The sequence below is a fragment of the Microtus ochrogaster genome, unplaced genomic scaffold, assembly GCF_000317375.1.
Source record: "Microtus ochrogaster isolate Prairie Vole_2 unplaced genomic scaffold, MicOch1.0 UNK18, whole genome shotgun sequence".
Lineage (NCBI taxonomy): Eukaryota > Metazoa > Chordata > Mammalia > Rodentia > Cricetidae > Microtus > Microtus ochrogaster.
Window position 1 is genome coordinate 308,835 of NW_004949116.1, and position 17,096 is coordinate 325,930.

General features: G+C 52.3%; 1 protein-coding gene across 2 annotated transcripts in view; it reads right to left on the bottom strand.

Moving 5' to 3' along the window:
- The window catches only part of Kcnh2 (potassium voltage-gated channel subfamily H member 2), a 31,822-nt gene extending 14,726 nt beyond the window's left edge, over nt 1–17,096 (bottom strand). For both annotated transcript variants that reach the window (XM_026789404.1, XM_005367403.2), the window contains exons 1-2: nt 16,751–17,096; nt 13,869–14,099 (exon numbers count right to left, since the gene is read on the bottom strand). In XM_026789404.1, the coding sequence (XP_026645205.1) occupies nt 13,869–14,099; nt 16,751–16,826 (307 nt within the window). In that variant the 5' untranslated portion in view covers nt 16,827–17,096. The remainder of the gene's footprint in view (nt 1–13,868; nt 14,100–16,750) is intronic.

The window sequence follows — 17,096 nt, forward strand, 5'->3', positions numbered from 1 at the left end:
GTGCCCTGGAAGCCAGAGATGGACCATGGTGTCAGTGGGACAGCGGTATAGTGACATGGAAAAGAAAGTCAGGAAGAAGGAGGTTGGGAAAGAAGTAAAGAGTCACATGGTCTCTGGAGAGCCCTATCAACAAGCCTCTGTCTCCCTTACATCTATGTCCTGGAACCTCCCTAGGCTGGTCTCTCTGCCCTCTGTCCCTCCCCTTACTCTGACCACTGGCCCCGGTGTGCAGGAGGGGTGGCGACTGGCATCAAAGGAAGACTAAAACCTAGAACTCACTGATGTCTGTCAGTCAGGCCTGAGGAGAGAGTGCCAATGGTGCAGAAGAGCGAAAGCTGTGGCCAGGTCAGCCAGCTGCGAGGGCCCTGGCTCTTGGAGACACTGGCCAACCACAGTGCAGACATGCTGGGTAGGTGAGTGAGACCACGGCAGACAAGTGATTCTAGCAGCTGTGGGTTCTCTGTGAAATGAGAGCCTCCAAACCCACTCAGACAAACTGGTACAGAGGTGAGGGCAAGACCCAGGAAAGCCTGTGGGGAGCTCTCTGCCCCACCCAAGACCCTACACTCACCATAGCCAGGACCCTCTTACCCTACCCAAGGGCCCTGAGCTCAGGAACTCTGCCTGGGTGTCCCTTTAGCAGCTGCTCTTGTCCCCTGACCTCCGGCCTCTGACACACAGCTGTGGTGTTGAAGCTGGGGGGGGGGGGTGGCCTGGGCCCAGCTGGAGGCCGTTTGGCACCCAGACAGACAGCCTGGAGTTTATGTCCTAATATGGTGATGGCCGGCAGCGGCCTGAGCAGGAACTGGCCTCCTCAGGCGGGAGACCAAGATACCATGGCCTGGGAGACCCCAGTATCTACCCCCAAAAGCCCCAGAGATCTAGGCTCCAAGCCACTATGCTCACCAGGACATGTATCAAAGAGTCTAAAACCAAGATGACTTTGGCTCTTTCAGATGACTTAGGGGCTCTGTCCCTAAAGGGGACAGAAATGATGACCTGGAGTCTTTAGCACTTTATCCCCAAGTTATCCCAGACTATTCTGCAAGAGAAAACGCACAGACCAGGACCCTGCTTCTCAGATGGCTACCTCGGCCCTTGACATCTCAGATGGTGATTCCAGTCCCTGCATCTCACAATAATTGTTTTTAATTCTCCCAAGGAGAAACCTCAAGATATGCCCCTCTCACAGGACAAGCCTGACACTCCTTAATTGACATGCAAGGAATTTTTCTTTTCAAATATCACATCAAAGGCCTGGTTGTTCCAAAAATGTGACACACCCACACACCCACCGCCAGCCCTATCTTATCACTGAGGGAAACAGAGATTGGGGGTACTGTACATGGAAACAAAGAGAGCTGAAGACCAAGCACACCGTAGGATCTTGAGGTACCATCTCACTTGCCAAGTTGTCCAAGTCTTATATGACCTAACATGTCTCCAAACCCAGCTCTTTGGCCAGGCCTGCCCATAGGACCCTACCTTGTAGTTGACTAGAAGTATGGAGAGGGTTCTTGAGGGTAAGAGAAGGAAAGCCAGCCTGGAGGCCCACAGATGGCTGAAGCTAGATACTAGCACAAAACAGATAAGTTGTGGTCACCTTAGGCAATCAGGTTCCCAGCTAAGAAGAAAGATTGAGAACAAGTGACTGAGCTGTCCCCAGGGATCCTGGGATATTGCCTATCTACCCAGCTTCTATGCAGCCTCAGGACCCCAGACTTACTCTGTTCCTCCCTCCCACTCTACTTGGGATCCCACCAGTGACCCAGCTCATCCAAGGAAGAGGCAGTCTCCAGGCCGGCCCCTGGGGCCAGAGCTAGGCAAGACTGCAGTTCCACCCAGCACCACTCTGTGGCAGGCACTGCCCACATTCAAGAGGCAGACAGCCCTGGGAGCACTCCAGAAAGGATGGGACTGGGAGATGCTGAAAGGGGAGAAGCCGGAGTCTTATTCTCTTTCTCAAAGAGGAGGTGGCACAATCTGTGGGCCAGTCACCGTACAGAATGCTTGTCTGCCATACAAGGTTGATCACACCTACTCCACAGGTCCAAAGTCTGGATGAAATGACATAGTATATGACAGGCTTGGAGCCTGGCCTAATGAGAGCTCTGCATACTCAGAAGAAAGACGAACCTTAGCAATTGGCCCCCGGGATAGTCTGATTTAAGTGACTAATACCAAACATACCCTTATCCCCCCAGCTCCAGACAGGCTTTAGAGCCCCCATTTTTGGGTGACAAAGCCTCTCTGCCCAATCTAGGCCTGTCCTTGACCGCTCAGGATAGAAATATGGACAGGGTTGTCAGGTATGCTAGAAACCATATACCTATAGGAACTGGTAGAGCCTTTGGTCTTGATGACCTAGGCCAGCTAATCTCCCAACAGCCTTCAAAGATCATGCTGCTCACTGTAAGTCACCAAGAGAAGAGGCAACGGAAGGGACCCTGGTGCAGCAGGTTCAGCTCATTCCGACAGCAGAAAATGTCCCGTTCAGACTACAAACCCTGGCTTGCTTGCATCCGGTGCCAGGTCACACAAAGGGGCCCACTTTAGAGTGACATTACCCTGCCTGGTATCCTCACTCACCTAGGTCAGGCATCCATCCAGTACACCAAAACCTAATTTCCCACTTATGGGTATCACTGGCCCAGGCCTGCCTTAGCAGAAGCTATGGCAGGTTGGGGAGAGGAGGCCTGCAGATGACCTGCACAGCCTCAGGCAAGTTGGTGAGGTCAGAATCTCACCTGGCTCACCTGTAGGGCAGCAGGCTTCATGGCTTCCCCATCGCCCCATGGTCTCACTGTGCATACCAGCACAAGTGAAGCACTTAGGACAAGACCAAGATGTCCCTGGTGCCTACCCTGACTGAGACAAGTGTTCAATAGGACCCTAATTTGGCATCTGAACAAGACAGAGCAAGACAAAACATACAAAGCAGTGGATGTGCCCTGAGAAACCGAGGCAGTTGGTCCCAACAATCAGGAGACCTGGACCCTTGCTGTCCCTCACATTTGCTGTGTGCTGGAGACAGACCCACCTCTCTCTGAGCTTAGGCTCTCTGTGGATACTACAGGAACAAGTGATTCCTGCTCTGGGGGCCAGATGAGGTGACAGATGGCATTATAGAAGCATCTGGAGCTGTAATGAGGCAGAGTAGCAGGTCCCTGCAGGGAAGGTGACCTCTAGCACCCTCATCCTGGTCACCTCCCTTGCCCCACTCCAAGCAGGAGGAGCTGTGCCAAAATGAGCCCAAAGTCACACTGAGGGCAGGGAGGCTGAGGCTGCAGTTGGCCCTGTCCGCCCCCCAGGCAGAGGCTGTCTCCGGAGGAGCAGCCCAGGGCTGTGCAGTGTCAGGTTATATTTAGCCTGGTGGCGGCGACAGGAAGATGCAGCGGGAGCCGCTTCTGGCCAAGGGCCACCGTGTCGCTAACACCACTCTCATGGACAGCCAGGGGGCTAGGGATGGCCAGGGATACTGCAGGCTTAAGGGACAGAATGGGGGAGTCGGAGAGGCTAGCCAGTCAATGAGTGCCCTTGTGCCATAGCGTGTGTGTGCGTGTGTGCGTGTGTGTGTGTGTGTGTGTGTGCGTGCGTGCGTGCGCGTGCACATGTCTGTATCAAAGAAAGACACCAATCCTGGGCTCATGAATCCAGGAACTGGGGTACTCCCTGACATGCAGGTTTGGGAAGCCACAAGCCAGACTCCAAATTTCAGGAAACATTGCCTCCAGATGCACTCCTCCATCAGCCTTGCAACCAGAACCTGCCAACAATCTGTGTAGGGCCAAGGTCTCTGCTGGCATCTTATTTCCTGCTGAAACCCACAGCCTAGAGCATGCTTAAGCCATCTCCTCAGACTACAACTCCTCAAAAGACAACCTTCACCCAGGAAAGCTATGCTGGCTGCACTCCAGGGTCCTGGGGCCATGCCACCTCTTAGCTTATGAGTGAGGGTCATACCCTCTGCCTTAAGAAGGTAACACAAGTTCCTGAGAGAGAAGTCAGTGGGTAAAGGTGCCTGCCACTAAGTCTGACAACCTGAGTTTGATCCCTGGGGCCCAACATGATAGAAGAGAACTGACTTCCACAAGTTGTCTTCTGACCTCCTCAAACATACCGTCACACACACACACACACACACACACACACACACACACACACACACACACACAATGTGTGAGCAAGTAACGTTTTTCTAAAACGACTGTAGAATGATGGCACACTGACCTGGGGAAAGCGGCCTCCACCACTGTACCCACAGAACCAGCAGCACCGCTCCTGCTGTTGATCCTCTCACTTCCTCCCGTCCCCATCCCTCACAGACCCCTCTGCAGAGAGTTTACTGAATCAGCTCACATGGATGCTTCTCTCTGGGAACTCATCCAATACCACACCCTTTGAAGAGGATATGTACACACACTGGCTTGTGGGGTGGGGTGAGTACCCACAACCCTAGAGACCTGCACCACAGAGACTGCCTTCACAGCAGGTGTTGAGTGCACAGCTTTGGAAGGTCTCCTAATGACCTGCGGTTTGGGTCAATGTAGACACAGTGTCCCTACCTCCCACCTCCCTTCTAGATCCAAGGGCCCTGACCAGTCTTTCAGTGCAGAATTACCCCGCATCCTGAGTGTGAACAGACAGAGACACCAAGAGATTCAGGTGTTTCTCCCACAGCAACACTACATTTGGTCACGTTACTATCAAATAAGATGGTGCTTGGAACCTAAGTGAACCGTGTCAGCTGTGCAATGTCTGAGCCTTGCCCCTTTCTGCCCTCTACACTATGACCCTGACCCCTGTATTTGCAGCTATCATAGGGCATCGGGGGCACAGATCTGACACTGTTCATGAGAGGGGCAATCCTGGGATCTCTGCTCTCTTCTGGGGTTCTGTAAGGTCCTGCAATAGTTTTCCATCTTGGCTTCCCAAACACAGGTGAGGGCCTAGAGAGCCGTTGGTATCTGAGCAGGCACAGCTGTCATTAAGTTAAGGGGACAATTTCTCCTGACTTGCTCTCTCATAGGACCCTGTGAAACAGCATAGCAAATACACTTGTCAGTAAAGGACCCCTGAAAAGTCAGGTGGCACATTCAAGAATGAAAGTCTATGACCATGACCCAAACAAATCTGAAAACTGGCATTAATTGCAGGATACAAAATCATCTCCCCAGAGAACCAACAAAGTCAACAGATGAACAAGTCAAGAACTAAGAAAAGAGCTCCACCAACTAGACCAGCCACAGAACAGCACAGCCTCACACAAGCAGAAAGGAGAGCCAGAAAACAAGATGGCACTGGTGTACAAGTCCACACCTGTAACCCCAGCACTCAGAGTTGGCCTTGGCCTCACAGTGAGTTTAAAACTTCAGAAAACAGGGAGGAGCTAGCAAAAGGGCTCATGGGTAAAAGCATTTGCTTTGCAAATATAATGAGTTGAGTTTGATCCCCAGAACCAACAGTGGAAAGAGAGAGCCAGCTCCCAAAGCTACCTTCTGGCCTCTACACAAGCACTATGACATACAGAATCACAATCACACATGTAAATTAAATAACTTGTAAAGATCTTTTTCTTTTTTCCTTATCTTTGTATGTATGCATGTGTGCATATCTGTGTACGTGGATGCACATGGGCCATGATCTGCGTGTGCAAGGCAGAAGACAACCTTGGGTATTGTTTCGCCACCACACACACCAGGCACACTGGCTCACGAGTGTCCCAAGGTTCTTCTGTCTCCACTTTCCGTTTTACAGGGTTACAGTCACATGCTACTGTGGCCAGCTTTCACTTCAGTAGGTACTGGAGATTTGAGCTCAGGTCCTCACACTTTTCCAGCAAGAACTTTCTCCTCTGAGCCATCGCTCCAGCGCCATTGCTCCAGCCACCCCATCTCGTTTTCAATAACTGACGACAGAGCAGCTAACGGTTGCCAAGGATGCACAGGTGAGGAAACAAAACTCTGGAGCCATAAGGTAGATGAAAATGAGGTGGCCCAGAGAGACGCGGTCCAGGATCTTACTGAAACTTACAACGCTGTTAATTCTTCTAAGTAACCTACAAGACTAACCTAACTCTGATTGAGGCTCTAGTGAAGCCAGCGTGTGGGGCACACCTGTTATCTGAACATGCAGAAGGCAGAAGCAGGATAGTGAGTTCCAAGCTAGCCTAGGATGTAAAGAGAGATACTGACTCAAAATAGTAATGATAACAAACAAATGGAAGTTAAAAAGAAGAAGGAAAAAAAATCCAGGTATGGCTTGCTATTATCCAAACCCATGGGAGGCTGAGGCAGTGGAATTGCTACAGTTCAAGACAAGCCTGAACTACTTCATACATAGTGAGTCCCAGGCTACAGTATAATATCTTATCTAATAAATAAATAAATAAATAAAATAAATAAGCAAGCCATTTTTTTAAATTTAATTTTTTTTAAATTTAAAAAGTGGGAGGCTTCGTCTTTTTGATTACTGAGACACAGTAAACACCATAGCGTTGTGCTTGTTACTGTTTTATACATCCTGATGAACAGACAGACAGATATTGGGGGTAGAGGCAGATCCACAGTTACACAGCAAGTAACCTATGCTAAAGGTGCCCCACAAAGCAATGGAAAAAAACAGACTAGATGTGTTGGGAAAGTTGGCTCCTTACATGGAAAAAGTACAACTTGATCCTTACTTGACACTACATGCAGGGAGGGCTCAGGGTGGATCCAACACCCAACTGAGGAAGGTGAGACCAAGGAGCCAGAGGAGAGACGTGGACCTGTGGGGACCTCTCAGACTTCACATAGGAATGGGTCTTCAGTGGGAGTTCGAGAGCACAAACAAAACTAGCAGTGATGATTCTTTGTACCCAAACAAAGAATCTTTGTTGTCTTTAACTGAACAGAGACCAAGAGGGAGAAGGTATTCACAATTCAAACAAGGAATTGACATAGGAAATACATACTGTATTCATTTGTATTTCTAAAACACACATGCAACCCCTGGAAATGCACAGGAATAAAAGAGAGCAGTCTTACAGAAAGATAAGCAAAGGATACAATCAAACAGCTCAAACGGGAGAGCTCAAACAGCTATCAAGCCTAAAAGAGATACACTGACCTACAAAGAAGTCAAAGAATAGAGCAACAAGCCCACAGACTGGCAAAAATTAGAAAGGGAGATGATGCCAAATGTGGCAGAGGTGGGAGAGTGTGAGTCCCCATTCAGGAGGCAGACAACAGGGTTGGCTATTCAGGCGCACAGTGGGGCAACAGCCAGCTAAGAATCCCCATATCCTGTATTTCAACAATTTCACTTCTAGGCATGCAGCCCACAGACACCCTCACACAAGTCTGGAAAGGACTGTGTAAGAGAAGGTTCAATGTGGCATTGCCTCTGGTGGCAGAGGTAAAGACTATGCGGGGTCCTTCACTGGGACAGTGCATAAGTAAAACATGCTCCTGGATAGGAAACCACAGACTGGACACTCAGTGGCAGTTCACCTGTAGATAAAGTTGGGCTCCTGGATAAGAAAAGTGAAGGCTAGAATACAATACACAGCACAATACCATTTGCATAAATTAAATCCATATGCATCTATCCAGTCAAAATACACATTTGCAAGAACATATGCGAACAGCATATTCATAGGGAGTATATTTGAATGGCTGCCTATAAGGAGTGTCACAGAACTGAGAAATGAAATGAAAAGAAAAGGCAGAAAAGAAAATGAAAGAAAAAGAAAAAAAAGGCATGAGTACTAGGGCCTCACTGATTTGAGGAGCTGAGCCTTCAGGAACCTTGGCAGGGAGATGAAAGACAGGCAGAGGTACTGTAAGAGCCACACAGCAGACAACCTTCTCCCCACGGTCTCAACTGTCACCATGAGGTGACAAGCAGACAGCCCTGGCATGCCATGTTGCTGTGTTGATATGTGTTTGGGGAATGCCCTCGACCCACCATGCAGGGGACAAGGACTTTGATCCACTTCAGAAACAAAGGCTACCAAAACTCTTAGATTCCAACCAAGTGCAGGCCTTTTGAGACCCTGAGCTCATCATACCCCAGAAGAAGCTTACGAAAGGCGGTCCACACAGGGCTCGAGAGTAGAGAGGAACTGGGCCGGAGGTCCCATTCAGGTCCCCACCTGTTAGATAAGTCCTTTAGCCTCTGCAAGCCTCTGCAAGAGTTTCCCCTCTTGGAAAAATGACTGAGAAACTTTACCAGTAGAAGGCTGCAAGGACCACCATGCATACACTATAAAGCGAAGTCACCTGACCGTTCCTAAGTGCTACCAAGAGCCGCCAGCTCCCAGATGACTTTGCTGAAGCTTTGTTCCCCTCTCAGGCCTCCTCCCATTCCTTCTGAGTGCATGTTATGATGGCTCCCACACTCAGCAAAGCAGGAGGGCACCCAGCTCATCCTCTGGCCCTCTACCACCTCTTCCACTCTAGCATGCTATTATCCCAAGGCTTTTCACAGAATGAGACATTAAGGACCAGAGATAAGAAGTAATTTTCCCAAGGCCATACAGTCCATAATCAAGCAAAAAACTGCACCCCCATGTCATCTAACACAAGGCTTCTGCCATACAATACTACTCAGTGTGTTCATTTGTTTGGCAAAAATATGCAGATATTGAACTCCTACAATGTGCTAGGCATGTAGATACAAAACAAAAACAAACAAAAAACCAAAAGCATTGTTCAGCCTAGTAGGGATGGTGGGCACCACAAATTCATGGAGGGCCAGACTGAGGTAAATACAAGTAAAGACCAGATATTGCCCAGCATACACTGGGTAATTCCAGGACAGCCCACAAGTGCCTGACCCCAAAACACAGCCCAGGAGTCTTTATGGAGCATAAGAGGCATCAACAGGCACTGGGACCCTCCTGGACTGGCATCTCTCCCAGCTCTTCTCTGACCCTGACCCAAGATCTCCTTGCATGTCAGACAGAGAATTTGCCGTTCCCTTATGCACGGAGCCAAATACCACTGCTCTCCTGCCTGCACACAAAGTGGGAAGGCAGGCTTTAGAGGAGAGGGGCAATTCTCAGGCCAGCGAGTGTTCTCTAGAAGAGGTGGTCAGGCCCCCTCAGGGATGCTGAGTAGGAAAGGGCTTCCTCAGAACTCACAATTCATACTGCACAGGAAGCCACCCAAGTTCACCCCATCTCACACACCAGGCTGGCTCTCCTGCTGTTCCAGTCCCCCTCCCCAAAGCCCAAGGCCACTGTTAACTCTGCTTCCACCTAGACAGCTCTGCACAAATATTTACATAGTTCTTCTGGGGCTTCAGAGACACCACACACAGGAGCAGGAGGCACCCTCCCGATACTGTCCAGGCCCAGAGGCTCTGAAGAGACAGCATCCTTCTGTCCTCACAGACCGGAAGCCCCTAGCAGCCCAATGCAGCCCACCATGGGGCATCTGGAAGAAAAGTCTCAGTAGAGACAGAAAGCTGGAGGCAGGCCCTACCAGAAACTACCACCTGCCCCAGGCTCCAGGCTCTGCCAGATCCTGACCAGGATGACAAGCATATCTGTGCTTCCAAGAAGTGAGCACACCTTTGATCCTAGCAGAGGCAGGTGAATCGCTTTTGAGAGGCCAGCCTGACTTACACAGTGACAGCTAGGACTGAATAGAGAGTAAAACAAAAAGAGGCAGGTAAACACTCCAAGGCTTTGTCCCCGTGGAAAAAGCCCTAAATTTAAGCCTTTGGCCCCTCCTAGGAAGGATCCAGACTAGTTCCCATGCAGAGTACAGAAACAGCTAGGCACTGACCTCTGAACTCTGCCTTCCCCTCAAAACCTCCCACTTCACAGAAAGCATCTTTTCACCAACTCAGACACCACATGATTGGGGGTGGGGGGTGAGGAGAGTGTCTGATAGAGGAGGGTCACAGCAGGGGAAGAGCAGGACCTCTGGTTTCAGTGACCAGGAAAGGCAGGGAAGAGAGAAAACCAGGACTAAGGACCTGGGTTATAGGGGTAGTGGAATGCCCAGAGGTTGGCGACTGGTACCACCAGAGCCTGCTTGAGTACCTGGAAAACCAGGGTATGAGTCAGGATTCAGCAGTATAGCAAATGTGGAGACACAGCATACTGGGGAGCTGGCCTGGACCGAAGGTCCCAACCCATCCCCCTCAGTCACAGCATCAGCTGTAACAGTGGGGACCCTCTGACCTTGTTGCCGTGGCAACTGGCCTGCAGCTGGAGTGAAAAAGCCAATAGACTCTTCTCCAGAGACATCCCCCATCTCCACCCACACACAGGCTCCTGGGGACACAGGGACACAGAGACAGCGACAGGACAGTCAGAGGTATGGTAAGACAGATAAAGCCTTTCAGACTAATGCCTGGGGAATTGGGGATGAGTAAACAGGGCAGAGGAGATAGGGAAAGAAGCAAGAAGGCTCCATGGTGCTGAAGGAACAGAAGAAATAGACAAAATGGGAAGAAGGCAAAAATGGAAGGGCCAGGACCAGGCAGGCAGGTCAGAGACCAAGGCAGGGAGGATTGAGCATGGAGAGGGAGAAATGCCTAGAGGACGGGCACAGTAGGCAGGCAGGGCACAGCAGTGGGTTGGGGAGGCAGCAGAGAGGTGGGAACAAAGAGCAAAGACAATAGAAAGGACAGGGAGAGAACCACATCTCCCCTACCTCCACTATGGCAGTGTAGGGCAAGGTGTGTCCCCAGCCAGCACCTGCTGTCTGAGGCGATTCCCCAGAAATGTCACATCCTGCCAGACCTGCACTACAAGGTTCCGTTCACAATTCCACTCTGACCCTGGGCCTGACCTAAGGAGCATCAGTAAAAGGCCAGTGAACTGGGCACACTATGTCTCCTCTCCACCCACACTCCCACAGTCTAGCCTCCCCACCTCCCAGCAGACCCAGCAACTAAATAATGGGGCTGTCTGGCTCCAGACCCTGAGACTGCACAGAGCTGAGTTAGAGGCTCCGACACAGCACAGCTGTCCTTAGCGGCGCCTGCCAGCAAAAGGCCCTGCCTCCTCCCCAGCCATTCCCCCTCCCTGGGGCTGCAGCCCAAGGACCTACTCCCCCAGGGCTGGCCCAGGCAGACACTCTGGGAAAGGCTTAGACAAAAACAGGGGTTGGCATTGGCATTGGCACACTTCTCCTCTGACTTTGTACATACTCCACGCATCAGTACACACACACACACACACACACACACACACACACACACACACACACACGAAGGCCAGGTCAGGCAAGAAGGATAGCATGAGGGACTTTGTATCTTTGTATCACAAGACAGAGGGCAGAGAGGCTGAAGAATCTGTCTGCATTTTACCCTCAGCTCAGAATGCCAAGGTAAGTGGGTCCCCAGGTAGCTGAGGGCCTGGGCCAACCTGTTGGCCACTGGGAGTTATCTGATCCCCATGGAAACTAGGTGAGAACAAAGAAGGGGCAGAAGGCAGCAGCTGGCATAGGGTTTCCTGGGTCACTGCCCCCATTTGGAGTAGTAACCTGGAGGAGGCAAGAGCATGGACTAGCACAGAGACTTGGATTCTAGGTCCCTTTCCCCCAAGGATACACTGGTCATGGGACCTCCACCACAAGACTTCACCTGTTCCCCAAATGGCTGGATCAGGGGACCTTCAACATCCCTTGACAGCTCCTCTGCAAGAGTCTCCCAAAGAAGTCAGCATGGGACAAAAAGCTCTGTGCTACTTGAGAAGGCTATATCTAGGCTATAGCCAAAAGCAAAATCAGCCCCACCTCTCTGCTGCCAAGGGATCAAATCCTCAAACACAGCAATGTCCATCAAGGGATTAGAGTGTGCTCACAATGGAAGACCCTGTACTGTGAGCATTTTCTCAAAAGTTCAACACTTTTGCCAAGCCTAGTGATGCAGGCTTATCATACCAGTTACCTTGGAAGCCCACCTGGGCTACCAGGTGAGTTCAAGGCCAGCCTCGACAACTTACTGAGATACTATTTCAAAACAAATAAATTTAGGTCCAGGTGTGGTAGTGCACATCTTTAATCCCAGCACTTAGGAGGCAGAGGCTGGCAGATCACAGTGAGTCAATGCCAGCTCTATCTACATAGTGAGACCCTGGCAAAAGACAAAAAGAAGGAGAGGGAGAGCTAGCTAGCACTGCCAAGATGATCGGCAGGTACAGGTGCTTCTCACACAAACCTGACAACCTGAGTTTGATCCCTGGAACTCATATAAAGGTTAAAGGAGAGAATCAACTCCATGAAATTGTGCTTCAAACACACATACGGTAGCACTCATCGCCATCACACACACAACTCTGGCTTTAATCCCTAGTTCTGAAGAGAGAGAGAAAAAAAGAGAAAGAGAGAAAGCCCAGCATCTCAAGTAAGCACTGAAATAAATTTGTGGAAATCAGTCAATTAGGCTGGTGGGGGATTTCCCACATTACACCTGACCCCAGGACTTAGGTGTTCACATGCATAAACCTGTGGTTTGGAAACTTAAGTTTTCCCTGTGTGGAGCCCTCTAGTTCTCTGGTGTCATTGTCAGTCCATGACACACAGTAGAACAGTGTGACATGGCTCTGGTCAGACAGACATGAACTCCACTTCAAGCGCTGATGCTTTCGATCTGTGTGACTAAGGAGCGGTCTTAATTTCTCTGAACTTCAATTTCATCATCCTTAGAAAGAGATTAAAAGTGGCATCTGCATCTCATGTGTTCTATGAGTATTACACAAGATAACACATATCCCAGTACCTGTAAGCTTCCCGCTACTTCATCCCCTTCCTGCCTGCTAGCCAGAACACCAATTTGCACAAGCAAACTCCCCCTATGTGCTATCCAAGGACATCATGTGCTACACACCTGTAAAGGAAGCCCCTTAAGGATGCCAACCTTCACAGGCAGCCTCAGCCACCATGGAACATGCACAGCCGAGACATGGGGCTTGATGCTCCCATTTGCCACAAGAGGCAGGGTGGGCTCACTGTGAATAGCCAACAAGCTCCCTGAGAGCACGGACATTGCCTTTATTGTAGGCAACTCTATGTTCAAGAGCTCAGCTGGGTTTCCAGGGTTGTAGTGAAACTTATGAAATATTCACTGATGAGAAGCCGAATTCTGGAACACCTTCCCATCCCTCCAATACCCACTATCCCACCACTTCTCTGACCTCCTGACTGAGCAGAGCCCACCCAGCAGCACAGGCCTAGTATGAGAGCAGCTCCACCCACTGTGTTTGTCCGCTTTCTAATTTGCTCTCCGGATGCGCAGAGCAGCTGGGTGGGGAGGTGGTGGCTGAGCAAAGACACCTGGCCACGAGGGAGTTGAGGGGCGGGGCGGGGTGTTCTGCAGACCAGACAAAGGGAAGGGAGGTTGTGGGAAGAAGTGTGATTGAAGCGCAGAAGAGAAAGGAAGGCGGGAGGAGAGTGACAGCAGATACAAACCCCTCCGCTTCACCCTCTGTGACATCTTTCAGGAAGTCACCTGGCTCAGACTGACCTACAGGTAGCTAGAATTCAGTGGCTGGGAATCAGCGCCAGCCACCAGCTATTACCACCAGCTACGCACGCAGCTACTATCTCTGCCTGGGCAAATGCCAGCCTACCTAGCTCAAGATAATGACACCTGCAAATAGTTAAGTACGGAAGGTGCCAGGGCCCCTCACTCTTAGCAGCTCCAAGGCCAACCGGAAAGCCAACCCACCAGATTTGAGACCTAGGCCACACCCGCCCCGAGACACAGGGCCCCGCCCCCGCCTGGGCCCCGCCCCCACGGAACACGCACACTTCACCAGCCTCCCGCAACCACATATCCCACCCCACTGCCCCCCGCCACACACACACACTCTCATTCTCTCGAGGCCCGGCCCCTCGCCATAGCCACGCCCCGGCCCCGCCTACCATCTTTCCGGTAGAAGGCTATCTCCACTTTGCGCTCCTCAGCGCCCAGCAGGGCCTGCGCGATCTGCGCGGCGGCACGGCGCTGCGTGCGCGGCCCGTGCAGGAAGTCGCAGGTGCAGGGCCGCTGCATCACCTCGGCCCGCGAGTATCCGCACAGCTCGCAGAAGCCGTCGTTGCAGTAGATGACGGCGCAGTTCTCTACGCGGGCGTTAGCGATGATGAACTTGCGGCCTGGGGGGGGGGGAGGCAGGGATGTGCACGTGAGCGGGGACACCAGTCTCGGGGTCTCCCGGCCCTTCCTCACATTCGCTCGTAACATACTTTGACCGACACTCGTTCGCACCAGGGAGGGGGCGCCCAACCCCGGCCGAACGCAGCTGTGCCCAGACACAGGTGCCTCAACCGGGCGCGGCCTAGCGACACGCCCCCCCCCCCAACCCCCGGCCCGGCCGGCTGGCTGCGTGGCTTTCCCCGGGCAGAGAGCCAGCGGCCAAGGCCGGCCTGGGCGGGTGTCAGCAACGCGTGTCAGCAGCCGCGGCGGAGGGATAAACACAGCCTGGAAAGGGAGCATGGGAAGGGCAGGAGATGGCGGCCAGCCTCCCCTTCGCACCAGCTTCTCTGGCTTCTTCCTCTTGAGAGGGGACTGTCCCTAGAAAATAAGTCCCTCGAGTACCTACCCCCAGACTCCCTCCGGTCAGTGCCTACTATGACTTCCACACCTTATCCACAGGCGGTCGGATGCTGAGGAGTGGGTGAGCCAAAGGATGAGGGAGTGAACTAGAAGACCTGGACAACCCACCATCGTCATCTTATGGATGAACTCAAGAGAAGTTCAGCCCAATGCCCAAGTCAGGCAGCTCATTCACAGTAAAACCAGTTTTTGAATCTTGTCTGGCAGGACAGCTGGGGGTCACAGTCAGAAATCCAAGGTCATACAGAGCAAGGAAAGCAACCTGCAGTTTCACACCCCAGAGCCTGCAACTCCCTAGAGCCCAGAGGTGGGCCCAAGACACTGGCCCACTGTGAGAAAACAACCCTGGGAAAGATAACAACCTCTAGGGATAGACCCCATCAGAAGAAGGAAGTCCGACAGACCCATTGTGTCTAGACTTGGCTCATCCAACCCACACCTGCCCCAAGGGCCAGGCAGGTGGGTGAGCAGCAAGTCAGTTTGTGCCCAAGTGAGATGTTCCAAGGATAGGCGCCATCTATAAACAGGAATCCTGGCCACTTTGGCCTTTAATGCTGCGATGTGCAATTGAAGTTGAAACTCTCCTTCCCTCCTCCTCAGGGAGCCTTCAGACTGCAGCTCTGTACAGTCCTGAAGGGGAACCCCAGGCTGTGCAGCAGGGGCTCCCTGCAGCAAGGCCAGGCTGTCAGGATCTAGCCTCCTGACTTCTGCCATCTTTCCCCTGCCCTCAAGGAAGTTACTTTTGAGAGTTGAGTGTCATCTTTAGGTCAGTTCCGAAGGCCTTCCGGGATTCCCAAGCAAGTATCAACCCAGGGCAGAGCTTCTTGTCAAATGAAAAGACCTTCTAACTCTGCCTCCATCCCACTTCGGCCCAAGACGGTCCAAAGTACCAAGCACCCATAGGAGAAAAGTGCCCCCCCCATCCAACTCCCAGACTAGACGAGCAGAGCAAGTTCCTTGGAAGGCAAGTCCCACTCCACCGCGCCTCCTTGACTGAAATCCTAGATCTAACTGCTACAGAGGGAATCTCCAAAGCCCTGGAGCTTATCCCTTGGTTCACAGGTGTAGAAACTGAGGCTGGGAGGGGTCATTCAAGGTCATTTGGCGTCAGTAGCAGAGGTGGGGCCAGAAGCCAAGCCTTTAGGATCTAGTCCAAGGTCTTCTCAGATTCTGCCCGTGCCTACCCAGTTGGTAGGAAACTAAAGCCTGCCCCCAGCCCCTAGGCCTGCACCAATGTCACTGATCCACGCCCTCAGGATCATCTTGTTCTTCATCTAGGGACAATGCTGCCCATCCAACTGACCCCTCCCTCCCCCCACAGCACAAGCACGCATCGTCCTGTGTGCACAGGGTCACGGGCAAGGAATGTCACTCTCCAGCTCCCAGGGTCCTTGACAGTCACACCCTCTGTGCCCGTGCAGCCTTGAGCACGGGCACACCAACACCAGAACATTCACCTACCCCAAGACCCTTCTAGAAGTCTCTCTTGCTAGGTCAGCATAAGGGGTGCTGTAATCCCCAAATGGGGCTTGGGGTGCTGTCCAGAGCAGGAAAACCCATCACATAGGTGCTCCATAGCCAGCCTGTTAACCCCAAAGCCAGCTTTAGGTCTGCAGCACCCTCTCACCACCGGACCCACAATCTTGCGGACTTGCAGGTGACACCTCTTGACTGCCCAAGCAGACTCGAATTCTTAAGTGACACAGGGACTTGGCCATATACATGCCACACACTCAAGAGTAGATTGGTTACTGATCCTACACTCTTAGTTTCTGTCTCTCCCGTAGAACACGGTCAAGACTGGCATATGCACTGTACTTTTAGGGTTCAATGCTTGGGTCATATACATCGTCATGGCCACACACACAATCTCATAAACTCTGGGCATTTAGAGGTAGAAACACCCACATATCTCATCCTACCTCCCTTTCCTGCACATTCCAGGAGTCACACATACTCTCTGACCCCAAGCTATAACACTAAGTCCCTTGGTCCCATACCAATGATCCCCTGACACCAAGCCTTGGCCCCTCGGCTCCTGGCGTAAGTCTCAGGGCCCACCATCCCCAAATGATTCACATTTTGCACTGCACACGGCCCGGGCACGCCCCCCATCCACACTCGGCAGGCCTGGACCCACCCCCCAAATCTCCTCAAACCCCCTCCCCGTTCTGCCCCCTCCCCCACTCACTCTGGCCCTCAAATTTGCGGATGATGGTGTCGAGGAAGGTGTTCTGCGGCGCGACGTGGCCCCTCCGCACCGGCATCCTGAGCCCATGGGCGGGCCGGGCGGGCCCCCACCCACCCTGGCCCGGCCCGGCCCAGCACTAGGCTTCGGGTGGCCTGGCCGGGCCGTGGTCTCCGCACCCCGCTGCCAAGCTGAGTGCGGGCGGGGCCGGAACTGGACTGAGGGCGCGGGGTCCTCGGCTAGCGGCTGCCGGCTCCGGACCGCGGGCCGGGCCTGAAGCGGCTGGAGCTGCGGCGCCGGCACACCTGTCTGTCGACCCGGGCCGGCGGTGCCACGGGCCCCGCTCCGC